This window comes from Oreochromis aureus, linkage group 8 (genome assembly GCF_013358895.1).
Source record: "Oreochromis aureus strain Israel breed Guangdong linkage group 8, ZZ_aureus, whole genome shotgun sequence".
In the NCBI taxonomy this organism is placed as follows: Eukaryota; Metazoa; Chordata; class Actinopteri; order Cichliformes; family Cichlidae; genus Oreochromis; species Oreochromis aureus.
In genome coordinates, this window is record NC_052949.1 from 18,385,464 (window position 1) to 18,405,752 (window position 20,289).

Genomic DNA, 20,289 nt, shown 5'->3' on the forward strand with positions numbered 1-20,289 from the left:
ATCACACTAAAGCATGCAAACAGGAAGGGCCGGTCAGAACCACAAAGTGGGCTACAGTTTATTGAAATACTTCCTCATCTCCTTATCTGGTCACTGGTATCTGTTGTTGGAACTGAATACCCTCAATGACACCACTGTAGCAGAAAGACTGCTAAACATGCCCAAGCTTGTGTTCTTTAATTGTTACTGGAGCCTAAAAATATCACACATTTGTAGTAGAACCTGTTAGGTATGTGTTTCTGTGGTGCTCACTTCCGTCAGAAGTAAAAAGAACAATAGAATGAACAACAAAAAATCCTGCCTGCAGGGGTTTTGTTTCAGAGGCAAATTACAGTCTTGTTCAGCTGAAATTCAGGTCATTGTTTCATCTTTCTAGAATTTATAGATGTCTCATAGTTGTCCTCTGTACCATTTCAAAGGCTCTTTATGAGAGGTGATCATGTAGCAGGTTTTATACCTGTAGGATTGCACTATACCTTTCCTTTAAGACTATACATAAACACCACAAACTTAATTCTCTTAAATATTTATTGCATATCATATTTAAATATTTAGATATTTAAAGTATAAAACGCACATTTCACACAAGACACAAAAATCAACACCATTTGCGAGCATACATTTCTAATAAGTACCAGTCAGTCAGAGCAGACATAGAGATATTTGGTTTTCAGTAGATGGAAAACTATGTGGGCAGCTCTCCACCCCTTCAGTCCTTAATTGCTGACATTCCTTTTGGTCCTATCTGCCGTAGCCCTGTGGATCTTTTGCCTTCTTTGACTCCTCCTTTCCGGTTCCTTTGCTGAAGTGGTATAAAGTGCTGGCTAAGTTGTGAAGCTGGCATGTCCCGAGCTGGCATCCACGCTGAAGTGCACGCGGCAGTCGTGGCTTCAGCCCCATGCTGTCGTGATGAAAATGAGAAGGGTGAACATCAAACTCAAACGTGCAGAACATCACATGTAAAAAAAAATGCAGTTATGAAAGAAGTTGAAAAAAAAGGGGTGTCTTTCTGAAAATCAATCACAATATTTACCCTCTAATAAAGGACTGATAGTGACATGACCATGATTTTTAACAAATTATTTGATTTAGTTTTTCAGGTTAAATAATGCTCTTTTTCTATTGACAGCCACTCTCAGCACGTTGTCACGTCCTTTGTACCTGTGTCTCAGAGCCTCCAGGTCCAGATGTTTGTTCTCCAAGGTGAATGGGATGATCTTCAGTAATGGAGCATGGTGCTTGTGTGTGTCCTCTGAGGTTTCCCCTCCTACGTCTCGGACTGCTGCTCCTGGCAGGACGACGTCTGCGTCTGACCTGTGTTTCCAACAGGATATGGAATTTATTAAGTAACCTATAATTTACAATAATATAACTTAGAGATACACTAATAAGAAGCTCTGCTTTAAACACTTTTTTTAGTTTCCCGCCATCCCAAGCATGCTTTGATGTTGCGTTTCTACTGCCAGGTAGAGAGTGATACTTCATTATGTGTGCCGTTGTGAGCTGTGTGGTTCCCTGTGTTTTTTCACTCACCTTTGGGTTTGTCGCAGTGGGGAGGCAGCAGTCAAAGGGACAGTCAGCAGCAGCAGAACAGCTATCTCCATACCGCACTGCCCTACAATTTAATAGATTGAATAAATAAGTGTGGTTCTAAAGAAAAAATGCTCTTCTGACCCAATTGTTGAAGAAGCACAAAATGATTTAACCATAAAAGTAAAATGAGATAATAATAATTATGTGTTCAGAGAGCTTTTAGAATAGTATAAAAATTAATCTGAAAAGATGCTTACCGCAAAAGGAGAGCTTAAAACCTGCTGTGGCTTGTTGAGTAAACCAAAACAACTTGCTGGTTGTTGGATGTCTGACTCTGTCATCCCTTTCTAACACTGGTCCTTTATAGTGTGATGGTGGGATGAGGGGGTGTGTCTGTAACACACTGACTATACTGCCAAATGAACTCCCACACACACACACACACAAACACACACACTTTTTCATTCCCTACTTAAAAGAGCTGTGATGCCAGCATAAACAATCTTTAAACAACGGCCTCCAAACACAACTTTGGACTTAAACTTAAGGTGACCTTCTGTGATGTTTACATCGATTCTTATGTTCACTTGTTGCTCTACAGCCCCCCGCTCCTCCTCCTCCTCCATCTCTCTCCTCCCTCAGTTCACTTGCTGCTGAGCAATTGTTCCAGAAATCTTTCTTTCATTTCCATCACCTGCAGGAAGCCCGCCGAGCCCAAAATAGCCCCAGTTCTCCTCCAGGCTTTTCTTTATCGCCCCATTTTTCCTGTGCCTTTTTCCCTTGAGTCACTTTGGCCGTCACCGTGTTTATTTCTGCAGTGTCCTTCACTCGTATCCACCTTACCACAAACACAATGTCAAAAACAACTCCTTGATCTTATAGTTTTCCTTAAGGTGTTGGTGATGAAATAAGGCATATTTGGATGAGAGTTCACGTTCAGGAACTCTCATCCACATTTAAAGTGGTCACAGAAACAAAAGATCAAAGTTGACACTCGGCCTCATACTAACACCTCTCTAGGAAATTATCCCATAATTCCTAATCTTTTAATAATGCACTAAATCCATGGGGAGCCAGTGTCACATTTAATGTTTTTTATCCTACACACTGTTTCGTTTCTCAGACCGGCTCTTTTCTCTCTGATTCACAGCTTCCGCTCTAGAGTCCATTGTGCAGCTTTCCTGTGACTACCATCTGGGCAGTCTGCATTGTCAGAATAATACACTGAGTCATCGCTGGCGTGCGTGTACTCAAGAGCATTAGCGCTCAAATAATTATGAACTCACATATGATTAAGCGTGGATTACGACAAGTGTTGATGGGATAACAGGTGATGACGTGAGGGGCTGCATCTCAAGAAAAGAAAAAAAGCCCAGCATCCTGGTAAAGCTGTCCCTGTACACCTGCTGCTGCCTAACCTTGAGCAAATCAATCGCCAGCTCATCTGACTGGAGGACCGATGAGCTTATGCGATTGCGAGGTATCCATCACCAGTCCATCCATCTGTCTGTTCCTCCTCAGTTCACAATAAATCAATACTCCTCACAGGACGGTCAGGTTTTAGTGAAAGTTGCAAACAATGACCACCTAGTGGGGGTTTACACAACTTGTGCTTGTGGTCAAGGTCATACTGGTTGTTTTACGGGTACTTTTCCATTTTCATGAGAATTGCTGCTCCTCCTAAATTACTGGTAAGGTGTTGATATTTGGTCCTGGAAATGACTCTTTGAAACGTCAGTGAGGGGCACAATGGATTTTAATCATGAGTTTATGGAACACAGCCAGCCAACGACAAGAAAAGATTATAACTCATAACTAAAAATACTTTATGTATTTCACTCATTTGCATTTCACTGTGTGATGGATCATCGGTTGTGATGGACCTAATCACGATTGACATTCTAGTTTATAACATACACTCACCAGCCAATAAATTCAACACTGTGCTGGAAACATTTCTCAGAGAGTTTGATCTCTTTCTCTATTTTTCTATCTATTAGATTGAGATCTTGCTGGCAGCAGCCATAAGAAGATGGGTAATGTGATCATAAAGGGATGGACATAATGGACAATACTCAAACCACTACACCACCAGCAACTGCTGACACAAGCCAGCATGGATCCATGCTTCAGTGTTGTTTATGCCGAGTTCTGACCCTGCCATCTGGATGTTGCAACAGACCAGGCAGTAGTTTTTACTCTTCTACTGACCAGTTTTGGTGAGCTGTCTGAATTGTAGCTTCAGTCTCCTGTTCTTACCCGACAGGAGTGGCACCCGTTGTGGTCTTCTGTTGCTTTAGTTCATCTGCTTTAAGGTTTGACATGTTATGCATTCAGAGATGCTCTTCTGCATACCTTAGTTGGAATGTACAATTACTCCTGTTGTCCTCCTGTCTCCTTCTACACATCTAAATGAATGTGGAACCATTTCAAATCTAGGTAATTGCATTTGGCAGCCAGTAGCTTTTAATAGGAGTAATTATTTAAATTGAGCATGGCTGTGGCTTCAAAGGAATGAATGCTGTTGTATGAAGACTGAGTAAGGCAGTAATTTTTCATGCCTCCAACCTACAATTTCTTATATCAGCCTTTAATAATAAAAAATGATTTGGCACTATAGCCTCAGCAAATTCTTGTTTACATAAATCATATTTATTAGAATTATATTTTTCCCATGGTCATCCATGCCTCCCTAATACATTGGCTCTACACCCCCCATAGGGGAGCAGCCCCACAGTTTCAGATCCACTGGATTAAAGTAAGTAAAAGTATTTGAAAATTGTTGTTTTCATCCCATTTAGAAGCATTAGGGTCTGTTGCTGTTCCATCCAGAGCAATTTAGAGATCAAAGTATCCTGTATTATTTGGCACAGTGTGCAATATTTAAGGTCTCACTCTGTGTTTATTCAAGTAATACTTGATGACCAGAAGCGTTTCTTCTCTGAGCCTCTGTGAATTTTCAGCCTCACCCACTCTCCTGACCTGTGGGGTCGCTGAAGGGTCAAATATTGATCTTTTTCTTTATATATAAATATGTTCAGTTTAGTATGCCGTATGAACACGCCATCCTTTTTTTCCTATTGTACAGATGATAATTAGTTTTACCAACTATTGAAGTTCAACTTTATAAACTCCCAGCAGTCTCTGTTACATTATCTGGAAGTCCTAACATGTCAGCTAAGCTTCACAGGCCTCAGCAGCAACAAAACCAATATTACATTATTTGATCATCCAGGCAGATCCTTGAGCCTTAAATGTTCATGTTGAGCTCCTGTTGTCCTCAGGCCATGCTCTGCCAAATTACAAACATTTTTAAAAAAAAAAAAAAGTATGATTATGTCAAAACAAAGAGAGTTTTGTTGGAATCCTACATGCATGTTTTTCCGATGTTTAATTGGAGACCAGGTCCACCATACAGTAAATGCCTTCAGGAATCATAGAGGACTTAAACAGAAAGATAACTGCAGAAAGAGAGTACACATATAAGATCCACTCTGATAACCAAGTGCAGAGGAAAAAGCAGCGATCCTTGAATATTTCACATTCTTCTCTACTATTCACTCTCTGAATACAAGACATAAATTAGTGGAAAGAAGGCATATGAGCTGAGCAGGGTGTGTCTCCTAAAGGTAGGAAAGATAATCTCTGTAGGGCCTTGATGTCGCCAGACAGATGCAGAGTCATTAAATTTTTACACCTATATTCTAACCGTGAGTCACCGTCAGTGAGTGACGCTTGTAAATGACACTCTGTAGCTGCTGACAGCCAGTCTGTAGGTTTCTGATTTGTTTGCTTATATATTCAGTGAGGCAGATCCGACTTGATGCGACTCAAAAGAAATTCTCTCAAGTGGAATGACCCTACAAGCCTCAGTACATAGAGGTCGTTTATGTTTAAGCTACATGCGTGTATTGCGACAAAGGTGTTAAAAATTATAGCCACGATGTTTGTCTGTGTCAGGACGATTTAGACGTACCATCCTGGCTCACGTTAATAACTGCTGTTTTCTTTTACTGCTTTTAAAGGTCACTCAGGCCCATTCATCTCTTGCAAAGTCGGTATTGTTGATATCCTACTTGTAATTCGTCTTGAAGAAATATGCCTCCACTTCCTACTTGAGAAGACTTCTCTGACATTTCTCCCACTATTTCTGACGTAGCGTGCATCCTGTTGTTGTTAGCCTGCAGCCACCAGTTATCTAGCTCCAGCGCCCAGAGCCTGTTTCCTCTACCCAATGAGTGCAAGAGTACGCATCCTGCCAGGAAAGCCTGTCATTCACTCATGCATCATTGTCTCACAGTTTTCATCTGTCAGGGTGTTCAGGATACTGTGTAAAGGTTTCCAGGACACCAGGTGTGCCTTAAGACGGTTATCTAAGCTAAAAACAAACAGTGTAGTTACTGAAAGAAAACAGAGTTTCACTTGTGTTTCAGTGCAGATTGATTTTACTGCAGGTCATTTGGTACGGAGTATCAATATCTGTGCATTATGGCCAAGGGAAAGATGCTAAAGTTTACTTTGAATAAATAGATTTTATAATACACAATTGCATGCATACATTGGGCCTGTATGAGCTGACTCAACTGGGGAAATTGTGCCATCTTGTGGAAGGAGACAGAATCAATACTTTAATATATAGTGCACAAAAATCTAAGTATGGTATATATACTGTAATTGGGGTGCATTCCAATTAGGAATGTATTGAAATATTTTGCTGAATAATAAAAGAATACAAATCTTTAACTACAAACTTTCAGAAGTGAATAAACTGTCTTTTCCTGATGCATTTCTAACAGTGTTTTAACCATCAGATCCTCCGGTGTGGTTATGCAACAGCACGCCCTAACTGCTTGTTTTAGTTGCTATCAACAGATGTGAAGAAAATTCTGCTAAAGCTAGGCAGAAAGTGAAAGGGCTGTGCAGAACAAGTCTGGCAAACCCATAAAAGGTTAGAGGGTCAACACTGAGAGTTATAAGCTTAGAGTCCATTAGTGGATTATAACCATAAACACTCCAGGTCTCCTGCATCTCTCTTGGATTAAAGCGAGAGAGACAGAGTGAGAGAGATCGGCTGAGAGAATGAGAGTGCATGGAGAGTGATTGAATTGAGCAAATTCAAAGCTGAACACAGGACTCGGGGCACGTACGTGGAGAAATAAACGCTTGGCGACGACCTGAAGCAAAGTCGGAGCGGTGATTTGGTTTGTCATATTTAAGATATACACTTTATCACCTGACTACGATACTGAACTGTGCGAGGTAAGTTCAGTGAAACACGGTAATCTGTCTGCAGATTTTTTATGTGTGCATAGTGTTGATGTCAGCGCCTGCTATATAAAAGATACAGATTCACTTTAACTGCTAAGGAACCCTTTATCAGTGATCAGTTATGTGGTAGCTTTGAAGATGAAGTGAAAGGATGAGCAGCTAGCTGTCATTTCATTTCATATTTAGTGGGTTTTATTTTATTTTATATTCTGGATTAACAACAGACCAAATGTGTGCTTTTCTATTGTGTATTTATGGTTTCTATCTGTTTGACAATACATAACCTCTGCCATGACCGTCGTCATTGTTGTGTAACTTTCATTTTGTTATGCCCTAAATTGTCTGTGGGTGTGTGTGTGTGTGTGTGCGTGCTTGTGTGTGTGTTTAGGAAGTATGAACGTGGACATCGAGGGGATAATCCAGTGCATCAAGCAGGGAGATGAGAATGGTGTTCAGATAAGGCTGCAGGAGTTCAACAAAGAGGTGACGCGACACAGAAGCTTGTACATTTCTCACATGTTCTAATGCTGCTCATGACATTGGTTGTGTGTGTGTGTCATTGTTTCTCTTCCTGTAGTATGCCCAGTGCTTCTTCTTTGACACAGACGAGAGGGAAAGACGGAGAGTAAGTCTGTTTATGTTGCTGCACCAGAAGGAAAGTTTACAGGCATAAACCCACGTCCTCCCGGTGCTCCTTATAACGTCACCTTATTCCTTCTCACGCCACACCTCCGACTCATCCGCCCCTCCCCGCCCCTACGCACTCCAGAGTCTATGATTAGTAATTCTGCTGTATCAGTTGTCTCTGATCCTCTCTCCTTACCTGCTCAGGCAGATTGAATCCAGGCAGAGTGACCAAATAATTGTCTGGGTTAGAAAAAACTTCTAATTACCTTCAAATTAATAAATATGTTATGATATCCTTCACTGTCCCCTGTTAATTGATTGTCATTCCCAGCAAAGATAACCCTTCTTTTGGGTTAGGAATGACCTCATCCCATCAGTAAATTGCTCCTAAGCTTTGTAAATAGGTTTTTAGGGAAAATGCCATACTGTGAACTTGTAGAAGGACTTCTAACAGCACTATTTCCTCTCTCTTCTGCTACATTTACTGTCTAATGGATGACCATCTCTTAAGCAAAGGCGACTAGAAGAGGTAGGGTTTTGCCACAGTTTGGAAGTAATTAAGCACTGCACATGAAAAGTACCGTAAAGAAATCCAGTAATCCTGGTTGCACTGTTTTACTAGTTCAGGAAGAATAAAGTGAGGGACTACACTGATTCTGACTCTGACTTGGATGAGTACGACCTGGAGGATCGAGGACTCATCCTCAGACAGGTGATCTGATGCTGTCACTCTCTGCTTGCCCAGATGTGATATTCTTAGTCCTTGTAAAAGTTATTATTATGATAAATTCCTGCAAACATGTTTCTGCTCCTGTTCTCAGAATTTAGGTGTTGTCCTTGTGAGGTTCATAAGGACGGAAGTCAAATGTCACCTGTTGAGAGTATGCCTACGCACCCTGAGGATCCTGTCCCGGGACCAAAAAGTCTTGGGGCCTTTGGTGACCGACAGCGCTCTCCTGACTCTGGCCAAACTAGCCGGGCTGACCACAAGTGACATCAGTGACGAAGTCAGCGACCCCGACTCTGATTTCTACGATAACATCATTTCCTCTCTCACCGAAACCAAAGTGCTGCAGGGTCACACTAATGAGGATGAAGCTGAAGCTGAAGCTGAAGCTGAAACTAACGACCAAAACGACGAGCCGCCGGCCTTCGACGAGGATGCCAAAAGTGACATCAGCATCACCAACAGTGGCGATTTGGACAGCATCAGCTGGTTTGGGAGCCACAGGACGAGCATCAACGAACTGCACAGAGGTGGGACGCATCACAGGGTCCTGGAGCGAGGGAGGAGGGACCGCAGGGAGAGCAAGATGGATGTGGAGGAAGAGGTGGAGGAGGTGGAGTCCGGAGAGGAGGCAAAGAGAAAAGAGGCCATGAAGGTGTTGTGTAACGTGGTGTACAACAGCGCCTGGGCACAGGAAAGGTTCAGTGCTCTCAGGTAGGCTCGACACGCGCACACAATCGCATCAGTTCCCATAAACTGTGTAATTTTCAGCAGCTTATAATAATCGCAAAGCACCTAAAAACCATATATTCACTTGTTTATACCTGTGAAAGCAACAACTCCCATGCCTGGTAAAGGTTATTATGACAAATAGAAGGACAGGGGACTGAAACAGTTGCATTTGGCTTCATCTGGAAAGTTCACATCTATCTCCTTTGTTTCCATCAGGCTCATGTGTGGTCTCATAGAGCGCGTATCCTCCAGTGTCAGCTGGTCGAATCCCTCTAGTGCTCAGTTTTATGAACTGCGCTTCATGTTCCTGATGACTGCACTCCGGCCAGAGCTCAGCACCCAGCTTAAACAGGTCACACGATGTCATATAGTCCAAAGTTATTCCTGTTTTACTCCTCGTTACTGCCCTCACACTGATTATTCTCTTCCAGGAGGGAGGGGTTTCCATCCTCACAGCAGCCTTGGAGAGCTGCCTGGAGGTGCAGTGGAAGGACCAATATGAGTGCGTCTTGGACCCACAGGCACAGCCCATCTCTCTGGAAACCTCTCAGCGCGTCACAGAGATCCTCAAAATTCTCTTCAATATCACGCACAGCACCCACAAGCAGGACCCAAGTGAGGTGTGTGTGACGACCCTCGCATTTTTCAGAAGCTTTGCTTTCATGTTTACTTTTTACAGGAGTTTTAATACAATATATATGTTATTAGTCAAATATGCAATCATATAAAAGCTAAATGTGCTAAAGAACAGGACAGTTGAAGACGCATTAGATGCATCTGTGCCTTTAATCAGGATGATGCGGCTCTGTACCGACACCTGGTGGCGATCCTGCGCCTCTGTCTGATGAGGAAGTGTCTCCTGTCAGAAGACACAGATGAACTGCAGGGGTGAGCACAACGTGACAAAACCCAAGCTGTGAAAATATTCAAGCTTGATAATCTCATAATTTACTATCGTGCAATTATAACACATACTGTGCAGTTATAATTGGTTTAAACGATGGACTGTAAAATGAGATATAAAGCTTCAGAAATTCTTTAGGGTTGCAAAATCACTTTCATGCAGAAGCACTATTTTGAATAACATTTGAAGCAACAAGGATGAGTCTATAATTATGAGTTTAATAACACGCAGCCACCTCTTGCTTGCTTATTTGAGACTTCCAGATAGATTGAATGTTCAGCTGCAGGTCTGATTAAAATCCCAAGTATAAATAGAAATCAATGCATTTTTATTAGATCTAGATGTTCTTATAAAAAGAAAATTTTGAGATATAATTCCAATAATAGTGTATTTTGAGTAGCATTTGTTATCATTTTGGATGAAACAGCGTATAATCCATCCAGCCAAACAACACCAAATGTTTAAAGGGGGATCTGCTCTGATCATTTTCAGCTCCTTTTTATTTTCAGGCTCTATTGGAGTAGCTTTGCATGGTTCACTGTTCAAAATAACCCTTATTTATCACAGGGATTACTTGCACATACACTGACCTCCAGTCTAACAGTATATGTCTAAAAAATCAAGGAAAAGCAGAGCAGGGAATAGGTTTTCCCCGCTCTCTTCTATCAACACTCACTCCTTTGCCGTGACCTTCTCTCACTCCCGCAGTCACACAGTGAACCTGTTGTCAGCGCTTCCTCTGCAGTGTCTCGATGTGTTGCTGACGGTGCCCCTGGAGCCAGATTCAGAGCAGTGCGAGGGGGTCAACATGGACTGCGTCCACACCCTGCTGATGTTCATGGAGAGACGCCTGGAGGCGGTGAGGGAGTAGAAAAGAGTTCTGTTTGTAGAAGTCTTTTCTGATCCATTTGTGTGTTTGTGAAGGGGTTTTTTTCTTAGTGATTTGTTCTTAAAGTTTATATTTTGCAGCGTGAAAAAGAGAGCAGCTGGTATTACGGAAATAACGGAGAGGATTTGTTTTATGTGCTTTTCAGGGAGATAAGATCAAAGAGAAGCTGACACCAATCCTCAATCTGCTGACGGAGAGCTGCAGGGCTCACAGAGAAACACGGCACTACATCAGAAAATATGTAATATATACGACACCTCAGAGATAGCTCCTGTGTTTCGCTTTTTGATGTTTTGATGCCAAAATACTAGAAGCACGTTTAATGTCCAGCATGCTTTTGATCATTTGCATGTAACCAACCAACACCTGACCTGTGCAGGCCTGGACTCTATAAGACTGAAGACTATAAGACTACTCACTTGTAGTATGCATAGTACTGTGCAAAGGTCTGGAGACACCCCTCATTTCTATATATATGTATTGCTGGAAAAAATAGAAATACAGTATAACCACTTTTATTCTTCAACACAGCCTGAACTGTCTTAGGTAGCTTTCTTGTAATTTCTTCAAGTAGTATTCAGGGTTAGTTCCCTAAAAAAAGTTCTTCTTTGGATGTTGGCTGTCTTTTGTTTTGTTTTCTGTAAAATGATACGATACTGCCTCAGTAACATTGAGGTCCAGGCTCTGGGAAGGCCAATCCATGCACTGGCAGTGTGTTTGGGATCGTTGTCATGCTGAAAATGAAGCTATTGCCAATCAGATGTTTTCCAGATTGCATTGTATGGTGAATGAAAATCTGATGGCACTTGCCTGATTTATAATTTCGTCACTTTTGACAGGATCCCCCAACACCACTGACTGAAAAGCAACCCCAAACCATGAACTGGCCTCCCAGTTTTAAAGATGCATGTTAACACTTACTGTTGTACATCTCTCCTGACCTCCTCGTACATACTGAGGACAATTTGAAGCAGACAAGTTTACAACTTCCTCTTCTGTCCTCCATTTGTCCAGTTTTCCTTGAATGCACACCATGCTGAGATGTGTCACGTTTTTGGATAATAGTCTTTGAGAATTCCCATGTTGGTGCAAAATACTATTTTATGCCTGCCCAGCTGTGTTACCTTTGGAATTTTTATAGACACAAAGGAAAGTAGCACAAATTGTATGTTTTGGTGACAGGTTGTTAAAGATCCAGTTGAAACTGGTTCATCCTATGAGTTAGATCCCTCTTTATGCTTGAGTAATTCATAGTTCAGTGTTAAGTGGTTTAATGAACACAATACATATTTCTCTGAAAATGGTCAAGTACAAGGACTGAGCTGAAAATGAGTGAAAAAGCAGCCAATGTTTAAAGAAAAATGAAAAAATAAAAATAAGCGGTTGCTGAAGACTTTAGCACAAAGACAGCAGATCCTTTAATTCTGGGAAGATGTGAGTTGGCAGACTTGTCCTCATCCCTAAACACCCTTCTCCTCCCTCCAACACGCTGACTATGAGAAAGGATTTTTCTTTATATATTTGATTTGTCTCAGACTTTGAAATCCATCATTGTTTTTAGGTTAACGGCACATTTTCGTTTCATTTGCAAGCATCAAAATGGTCTTGCTCATATTTATTTAAAAAAAAGAAAGAAACAAAACACATTAAAGAAAATTAAAGCTATAATGTGTCGCCCTCATTAGATCCTGCCTCCTCTGAGAGACGTATCACAGAGGCCAGAGGAAGGCACCACAGTGAAGAGCCGTCTGATTCGTCTTATGACTCATCTGGACACAGACCTCAAACATTGTGCCGCTGACCTCATCTTTGTCCTCTGCAAGGAAAATGGTAACAAGAAGCACTATGTGGATTAATAGGGTGAAGTTACAGTCTGGTGATAAAAATAGAAAAATGCATATTGAAATCAGATGGTATTTAAACAAAGGGCGTCATTAGTTTTTATTGTGCTTTAAAAAAAACTCTTATTACCTTTTAAATATTTGTGTTTATGTATTTATTATTATTTTATGCAGTCTTGATAGTCATGTTTTCAGTGATTATATACATTATTTTAAATTTAATCTGTGAATGCAGTGGTGTTGAAATGTTTTTGTAGCTCTTTTTGCATTTTGCATTTTCTTTCGTGCCTTATTGAGAACACCAACGGTTCTTTTCCCAGTGAGGCGTTTTGTGAAGTATACGGGTTACGGTAACGCAGCAGGTCTGCTGGCCACCAGGGGGCTCCTGGGAGGTCAGGGGCCCAGGACCTCTGATACCCAGTACTCCAGCGACTCTGATTCAGACACCGAGGAGTACCGGCAGGTCAGAGACCGCATCAACCCGGTGACGGGGCGGGTGGAGGCAGTGCAGCCAGACCCTATGGAGGGCATGACAGAGGAGGAGAAGGAGGAGGAGGCCAAGAGGCTGATCATGCTCTTCAACAAGCTGTCCAGGTAAGCAAAACGTCAGAAAGCTACAAACATGAGAGATACACAAAAGTCTCAGATGCTTCTAATGAATACAGTAAACGTCAACTGATTCCCACCACACCACAGCAAAAGTTTACAGATTTAATTTATTAAGGTACAAATACAGAGTTGCAATAAAAGTGTTGAGTAGACTGTACATGTGTATATAACCAAAAGCTAATTCCAGCACTTCCTCTGCAGTGTCTCAATGTGTTGCTGCAGAGGAAGTTCTTTGATGAGCATTAATGGGTCAAGTAATCATTAAAATTGTACACTGGTAAGAAACAGTAAGGTCTGTAAAACTCAAGTGTTCCTCTTGTTCTTGCATAATACAGCAGATTGATGGTGAATTAAACAGTTAGGCTGTTAAAGCTCACATAGGTACCATAAACTTAAAAGACTACCACCAGACTTCAGTGCATATGTACTGGGATGAGAACCAGGTTACTGCTGGTGATCAAATCGCATGCATCTCGTGTATTTTACAGAGACAACATCATCCAGCCGATGGGAGTGGATGAAGAGGGGAAGCTCGTCCCAATGTCAGGACTGAAGGAAAATCCTCTCTCTGAGGAGGCGAGGTCTGAGTCAGAGAATGACGGAGAAACAGAGGAAGGAGACAAGGACTGATTTCTGTTCATCAGTTTGTTCAGTTTATCGATATTACTTTGTAAACATTTCACTTGTACAGGTCATCAGTGGAAAAGATGTGTTGTGTCTGTGTGGATGGTGTGAAAAGACAGAGGGATGTAGTTCTCGACCAAACAGAGTCATACTGAGAGAGAATAAATTCAAGAAAGGATATTTAAAAAAAAAAAAAACTAGACAAAAAAAACAAAGGTAATTTCACACTTCTTCTTCTTTTGACTCAGACTGGCAACATAGAGCAGCAATACAGTCACATGTGAGATCACAATGGTGAAAAGGCCATTTTGATCATGTAGTAGATTCAGCAGAAGAATACTACCCATTAATGTTTCAATAAAGTTTTCAATTCGATTAATCTGCGGTATCGAACAGTGTGATTATCTGCACAGCACGCTGATGTGTCGTAGCACATGACATCTGCTGAGGTGTATGTTCCTCATATTAAGCTAAAAATGTCAAAAAAGCTCCAGATGCTCTGGCCACATCTGCACTGCTAAAATCAGCTTGTATATTTATTTTTAACTGTGGCTCTGTTGTATTCAAGGCACTAATGCCATTTTCACTTTGTTGTATTACACTTTAGCAGGGGGTTTGTTACCAGGTTGCACTTGTTCGCCTCTTAACACATTAATTTCACGGCATTTGCCCGATTATTATAACAAATAAGTTCATGAGCAGGAAGACTAGCAGCTTATGGGTGGTGTTTCACTTTGACTGCCATTAAGACTCAGTTTAGAAGAGGAAAAGTGAAGCTTAAAAAGAGGAGGAGGGCACAAAATGTTAAATGAGTGAAAGTCATGTCTCTTGTCACCCTGATCATGTCCCTGTGACTTGTTTTAAAATCCTAAGATAGAAATCAGTGCACTCTTATTCTCCATACAGTATAAGTTAGACCATTTGATCCCGGGTGAAGTACAAGCCAACACAGCACCAGTGTCATTATTAAACATTATTCACAAACATAACTGAGATGTTTTAAGACGCCAAGATTAAAAATCTCAAATTAGTAAAACAGCCACCGCTTCCAAATATTCAGTACTCCATCATCTCCTCCAGGGACATCTGCAGCTCCACAGACTTCAGGGAGGAGGCGCCGTTTTCAACAGCCATGTTCTTGAGTAACTCCATCGAAGACAGGCACACCTGAGCGGAGAAAATAAATAAGGAGCGGGAGTCAAGCGCGAGTGCAAAGGCGACGCGTTTGAGCTCGACGGTAGCCGTGAAATCAGAGAAAGGTCGAGCAATGAGACGCGTCAAGCTGGTTTCTTTGACAAACTTTTTGTATAAAGCTTTTGATTTCTCAGTGTGCCGTCCTGTGTGGAGGCTGAGGAGCAGGAGGGAAAAAAAAAACCTTTTACACCTGAAGGATCAGCTGTCAGCGCCCGTATTCAGGCTTTGTTCCCTTTGTGCTGTTAATCAATACTGAGGCAAAATTGCCTCTTCAAAAGTGCTGCTGAGTACGGCTCCCTCCTCGTGCGAGGGCAATTTTAGAGGTTGATCACTCATGAAATTTAATACAAGTTTGTGCAGCAGAAAGGGGGAAAAAATCTCTGCCTATTTGAAATACTGCTTAGAGGTCTGTGAGAGCACAGCACTGTATGCATGTTTTAAATATTTTCAAAAAGTTTCCTCACCTCCACTGTGATGAGTTTTTTCTCCCAAGGCCTGCATTGTGGGTCAGGCCACTTTTCCCCAATACAGAAGAACAAGGAGCAGGGAGCGCACTCTTTAGCGTTCCCCTCAATGAAGCCCAATATTCCTAAGCAGACAGGAGACAATACATAAAAAAAACTGTACCCAAAGCCACCAAATTCACAAAAGCGCCAAAATAATTCTGCTAACCTACCTCGCACAAAGTCCGTGAACTTGTAAAGAGGCTGAGGATACAGTTTAGAAATCTCTTGGGGCTGTCTGCTCTGGTCAAATTTGCAGAAGCTCCAGAAAGCTTTGCTTTCCCCCCGTCGCTGGCTGTAGACCACTTGGCCCGACACGCCAACTTCCAAGCCATCACCCAGCATGTCCAGAATCCGCTGGGTGAGGCTGGCTTGATTTTGATCCACCATGGCTACGGGACTTGGCAGGGAGACTATAGTGAGGCCTGAATCATGATCCAAAACTGTCCCATTGAGATCAGTCCTGATGTGAATACAAGCATTTTTATTTTTCAGTTATCGGAGAAGATTTTTGAGTTTAAAACAGTCGCATTTGCTAAAGGATGTTTTGTATTTTTTTAATCAAAGATATCAGCAATGAGAAATCCTGCAATATATAAACTATAATTAGTTATAAGTTAAACAGATCACATGTTATATTCAGTATTGCTGTTTTCACTGCAGTTGTTGCACTGATGCTAAGTTGAAACACAGCAGTATGGTTACAGAAGTAAACAGCATAACGACAATAAAGAGTGTTGAATCTTGAACTTTGAAGGCAAAAATGGCATACTGTGAATTTAGAGATTACATTTTCAGTCCTTATTCTAAGCTCTGTTCCCTCAAAATACTTTGCCTGGTGAAGGGGAACTTGGCTGAATAAATAAATCATTAAATTTAAAACAAATTTACTGAGCTTTAGAGGTGGGAGGATTTCTTTTCTTCTTTTTTTTTTAAAGGAAAGCCAAGGTGGTACTCATGCCTTCATGCTAATGTAAACTCCTGATCTCAGATAGAAAAAAGGGTAGCATCTCCCTCAGTTTATCCCTCTAGGAACGAGAATAAGGAAGCACGATTTACAGTATATTTGAACTGGAACTGCTGAGCATCTGTCGCATTCATTTTGATGTTACCTGTAGACCAAGCGCACTCCAGCCTCATTCTCAACCATCTGCTCCAAAACCTTCACCCCTCTGTAGTACACAGATATCTTGAATTGCGTCCCTGTGGATTCAGAGACAGGGGCTGTGTGTGAGGAAAGGTGCTTACAGTTCCACTCTGTCCCTGCTATTCACATTGTCAGGGCGCTTTGTATTTAAGTCCCTGTTAAACATGTTCCATTTGAATACTGTGTGTGCTGGATGTCATTTCAGTGTGTCTGTGTAAAAATCCCCATTTGTCTGATACAGCAGCATCCCACCCCCACCCACTCGCCCACCCCCTTCTCCAACTTACTGAAATTATCTCCATCTCTGGTCTTTTGCATTGTCTGTAGGAACTGTGCCGCCAACTGCTCATCATAGGCCCCTCCCTCAGCTCCCCCAATTGGATGTGCTGGTTGCTCAGGCAACCCAGCTTCAGTAACTGCACCCTCATACATTACTGGATACTGCTGTTGCCCAGGCAACGGGTGTCCACCAATCGCAACCTGATTCTGCAGCTGTTGTTGCTCGGGAGGAGGCTCAAAGCCTGCGGTGCCCTCTGTGGAAAAGTTGGAGAAACTGAACCAGCTTGTAGAAAAGTACCTCGGATACTCTTTGTTTTCTGCTCTGACTGCAGCAGCGAGGAGGAAAATGATAAGCAGAGCTGATAAGCCTACCTGCTTCAGGGCCGATGTTCATTCCTCTGAGACACTCCTGGAGAATATCCGGGCTGGCAGCAGATTCTGCTGGCAGATATGGACCAGTTCAGACACATTCAGATGGCGATTGTCGCTAATAAGCGGCAGACTAATGTTCCCCTTCTAAATCCAATGAAAAAGGCGATTGCTCTCACCCGAAAACACAGCGTCTTCTGGAAGGAGGAGACATCCTTCTAAATAGTGGACGCCCTGGGACTGGGATAACACCAATACACATCTTATACACTTACATCAATACCCAGCATTTCAGTAATACCTCTTTTTTGTTACCATTTGTCCTATTACAGGTAAAACAATCCAACAGAGCAGTCTCACCTCTTGAATGGAAATGCCCAGACCTGCAAGCAAATCAGCCCCATCTTGTTCCTGGGATCCAGCACACGAGTTAGCTTCAGGAGTGAAAACAAGCATTTATTTTATTTTCTGAGAAACATGTCAGTTAGAGATACAGAGACACGAGTGTATGCAAAATGTGCTGCATGGACAGACAGGAACTGAGCATGCGGTGCACAACTGCATTATCAGATTTAAATTGGAAATGCAATATGAAATTGATTGATTGCAGTTATAAAATAAGTATAAAGCATAACATCTTGCTGATCTTTTTTTTTTTCCTGTGCATTTTGAGTGCCAAAACAGCAGAGTTTGCTTGAAATAAGCAAACAATTTCTTTTGAATTTGCTTTCTATCCACTGTAACTAAGATCCAAATGGTCAGCAGGTCCTCACCTTTTGACGCTGACTCGTCCGGCCACTGAAAGACTTTATGGGGGTTAGCAGCGTCATTCTTCTTGTCATCCAGCATTTTGAAGCCTTTAGCTCGTAGGGCGCTGCGGAAGTTCCTCTTCCAGACTGAGGGGTCTCCATTAGCCCGGCCACTGCCGCTCACCTCCGCCCAGGCCTGCGAAGCAAAACCAGGATGAACGCCGGAAGAAACTGCTAATATGAACAGGCTAAAGACTAACAAAGAACGGATTAGTGGACAAAGAATGAGATAAGCACAAGATGGACGGATAGCTGATATCAAATTCATGCTCATGACTGGTTTCTATTAGATTGTCATGTCATGTCAGACCCTGATGGTTACCTTAAAGATGAGAATGTCAGTGTCAGAGGAGTCCTGTCTCAAAGCGTGTTTCCACGGGATGCAGAACTTTGTTTGCTCTGGGTTTGTCCACTGGACACCAGGATATTTGTTGCTGTTAATTTGTTCCCGCAGCCACGGGATGAGCAGCGGTTTCGAATGAGCCATTTCTACAATAAGACAAAATACAACATGAGCTCTGTCATCACAGCCTGATGTACCACTTACTGATCCTGTACTCTTTTGCTATCATATGAACAATCACTGTATAGTAACTTGGATGTGATGTAGGCTATTCCTTCATTCAGGCAGTTCATTAAAATAGCTTGTCTGTACTGGAGGTTAGATCTATATAATTATTTACATACAGACAAATTTAGTAGCTCACCAGTCATAAAAAGAAGAAAACAAAAAAAAAAAATAGAAATCTCTCAAAAACTTTGACTCATATTTATTCAGTAAACAACAAACTGAATTCACGTTTTTATATCCAAATTTTAATCGGCACACTGGTCATCTCTGAAAGTCAGGAATTAATAAAGCATAAAAAACACTCAAACTCATTTTGTTGTTCAGGAATGAAAATAAATAACTGTAATTTTGCATCTTAATCCAAAAATAATCATTTACCTTCCTACTTTTTCTGCTTTTTTTTGTAAAACAGTACATTTTAAAAATCACACATAACAACAATACTTATATTTTTACACTAAAAATATGATTTTGATTAAAGAGCGCAGACTGGTTGATTAAATTTACAGAAATATAAAAAAATACATATTTTTGTAATTACCAGTACTTTGGCATAAACCTTACATTGAGTAGTGCTCTAACAAAATTGTCAAGAACAGTATATTCATATTTATTTATAATTAATTTTCTTTTTTAGATTATGCATTCATTTGAACTATAATTCCATGCTTGCCTGCAGATGGTGCTATTTAGTCTCAAACCTCATGCAGCAACAGCAAAAAAGTAATCTATAACTGACACTATTATATTAGCATGAGTGAGTTAACAGAAAAAAGGGCCCAATTTAAATGAAGGTTTCAATTAGACGATCAAATATGCATTAGACTGTCAAAGGTTTAAGAAGAAGAAAAAATGCCTGAGCATGAACATCCGGATGTCAGGAAAGCTGTCGTGCAGCTGGGACGATAACAGGTTTTTATTGCCAATTCTGAGTTGCATGAAAGAGGAAGCGGGCACATAGACAACAGCTGTTCAGCAACAGTAGAAACGGTGTAATTATAAAAATTAATTAACTAATTAACGACATTACTTACGATAATATAAAATAGTATTAAAGTGTAATAATACTAAATACTAAGTGTTTATAATGTATTAAAGTGTAATTTAATATATGAAAGTATTTATATAATCCTAAAAATCTTCCACACAGCATTTATTTTCATTATTTCAGGTCATATTTTAATAATAACAGTTATTTAGGCTAGTCTTGTTGTTTAACTGTGGTCAAAGTAGAGCATAAGCGGTCCTTACAGCTCCCTGAACCAAACATACTCAAGTGCAAACACTCCAGGATCGGAAACGAGTACAGTCTTTGAACAATGCTGTAGTTATAGTAGTAACCTTTGTATTAATCCCACTCTGGGACAGCGGTGCCAGCGCTAACAACAAAAACTCTCCCACCTTCAGTGATGACGTTTCAGTCGGTGCAGGTGAGCGTTGACTTCAGAGCGTTAAAGTCAGAGCGTTTCCTGGGTGCAGAAATCAGTACAGTGACGGCTGTACGGTAGCTGTGTGTCGCGTCGCTTCAAGCTGTGCTCCAAACTGTCACATACCGTCCCCGCTGCAGATCCTTTACACACTGCCCTGAGTGCGGCTGCTTTCCGGCTAACAAGGCTTTCTCGGGAAACTCCGAGTTCACGGTTTCGTTTTCCAGATGTGACGT

At 41.4% G+C, this 20,289-nt stretch overlaps 2 protein-coding genes across 2 annotated transcripts; one reads left to right on the forward strand and one right to left on the reverse strand.

Annotated features, from left to right (window-relative positions):
- The first annotated feature begins 6,628 nt into the window (after window positions 1-6,628).
- Window positions 6,629-13,119, forward strand: LOC116319914 (synembryn-A). Its single transcript, XM_039616630.1, has 11 exons — window positions 6,629-6,792; window positions 7,190-7,284; window positions 7,379-7,426; window positions 8,250-8,869; window positions 9,104-9,239; window positions 9,319-9,507; window positions 9,681-9,775; window positions 10,500-10,650; window positions 10,826-10,921; window positions 12,366-12,510; window positions 12,842-13,119. The coding sequence occupies exons 2-11, from the start codon at window positions 7,195-7,197 to the stop codon at window positions 13,117-13,119; spliced, it is 1,848 nt and encodes a 615-aa protein (XP_039472564.1). The 5' UTR covers window positions 6,629-6,792; window positions 7,190-7,194.
- Window positions 13,120-13,756: 637 nt separating this feature from the next.
- irf3 (interferon regulatory factor 3) lies at window positions 13,757-20,280 on the reverse strand. The gene is made up of 11 exons (XM_031739380.2): window positions 20,028-20,280; window positions 18,378-18,544; window positions 18,020-18,191; window positions 17,607-17,680; window positions 17,426-17,486; window positions 17,250-17,315; window positions 16,886-17,131; window positions 16,564-16,654; window positions 15,625-15,914; window positions 15,413-15,537; window positions 13,757-14,921 (listed from the first exon to the last, which is right to left on the reverse strand). Exons 2-11 carry the CDS (start codon window positions 18,540-18,542, stop codon window positions 14,811-14,813), a joined length of 1,401 nt encoding a protein of 466 aa, XP_031595240.1. The 5' UTR covers window positions 18,543-18,544; window positions 20,028-20,280; the 3' UTR covers window positions 13,757-14,810.
- Window positions 20,281-20,289: the final 9 nt, after the last annotated feature.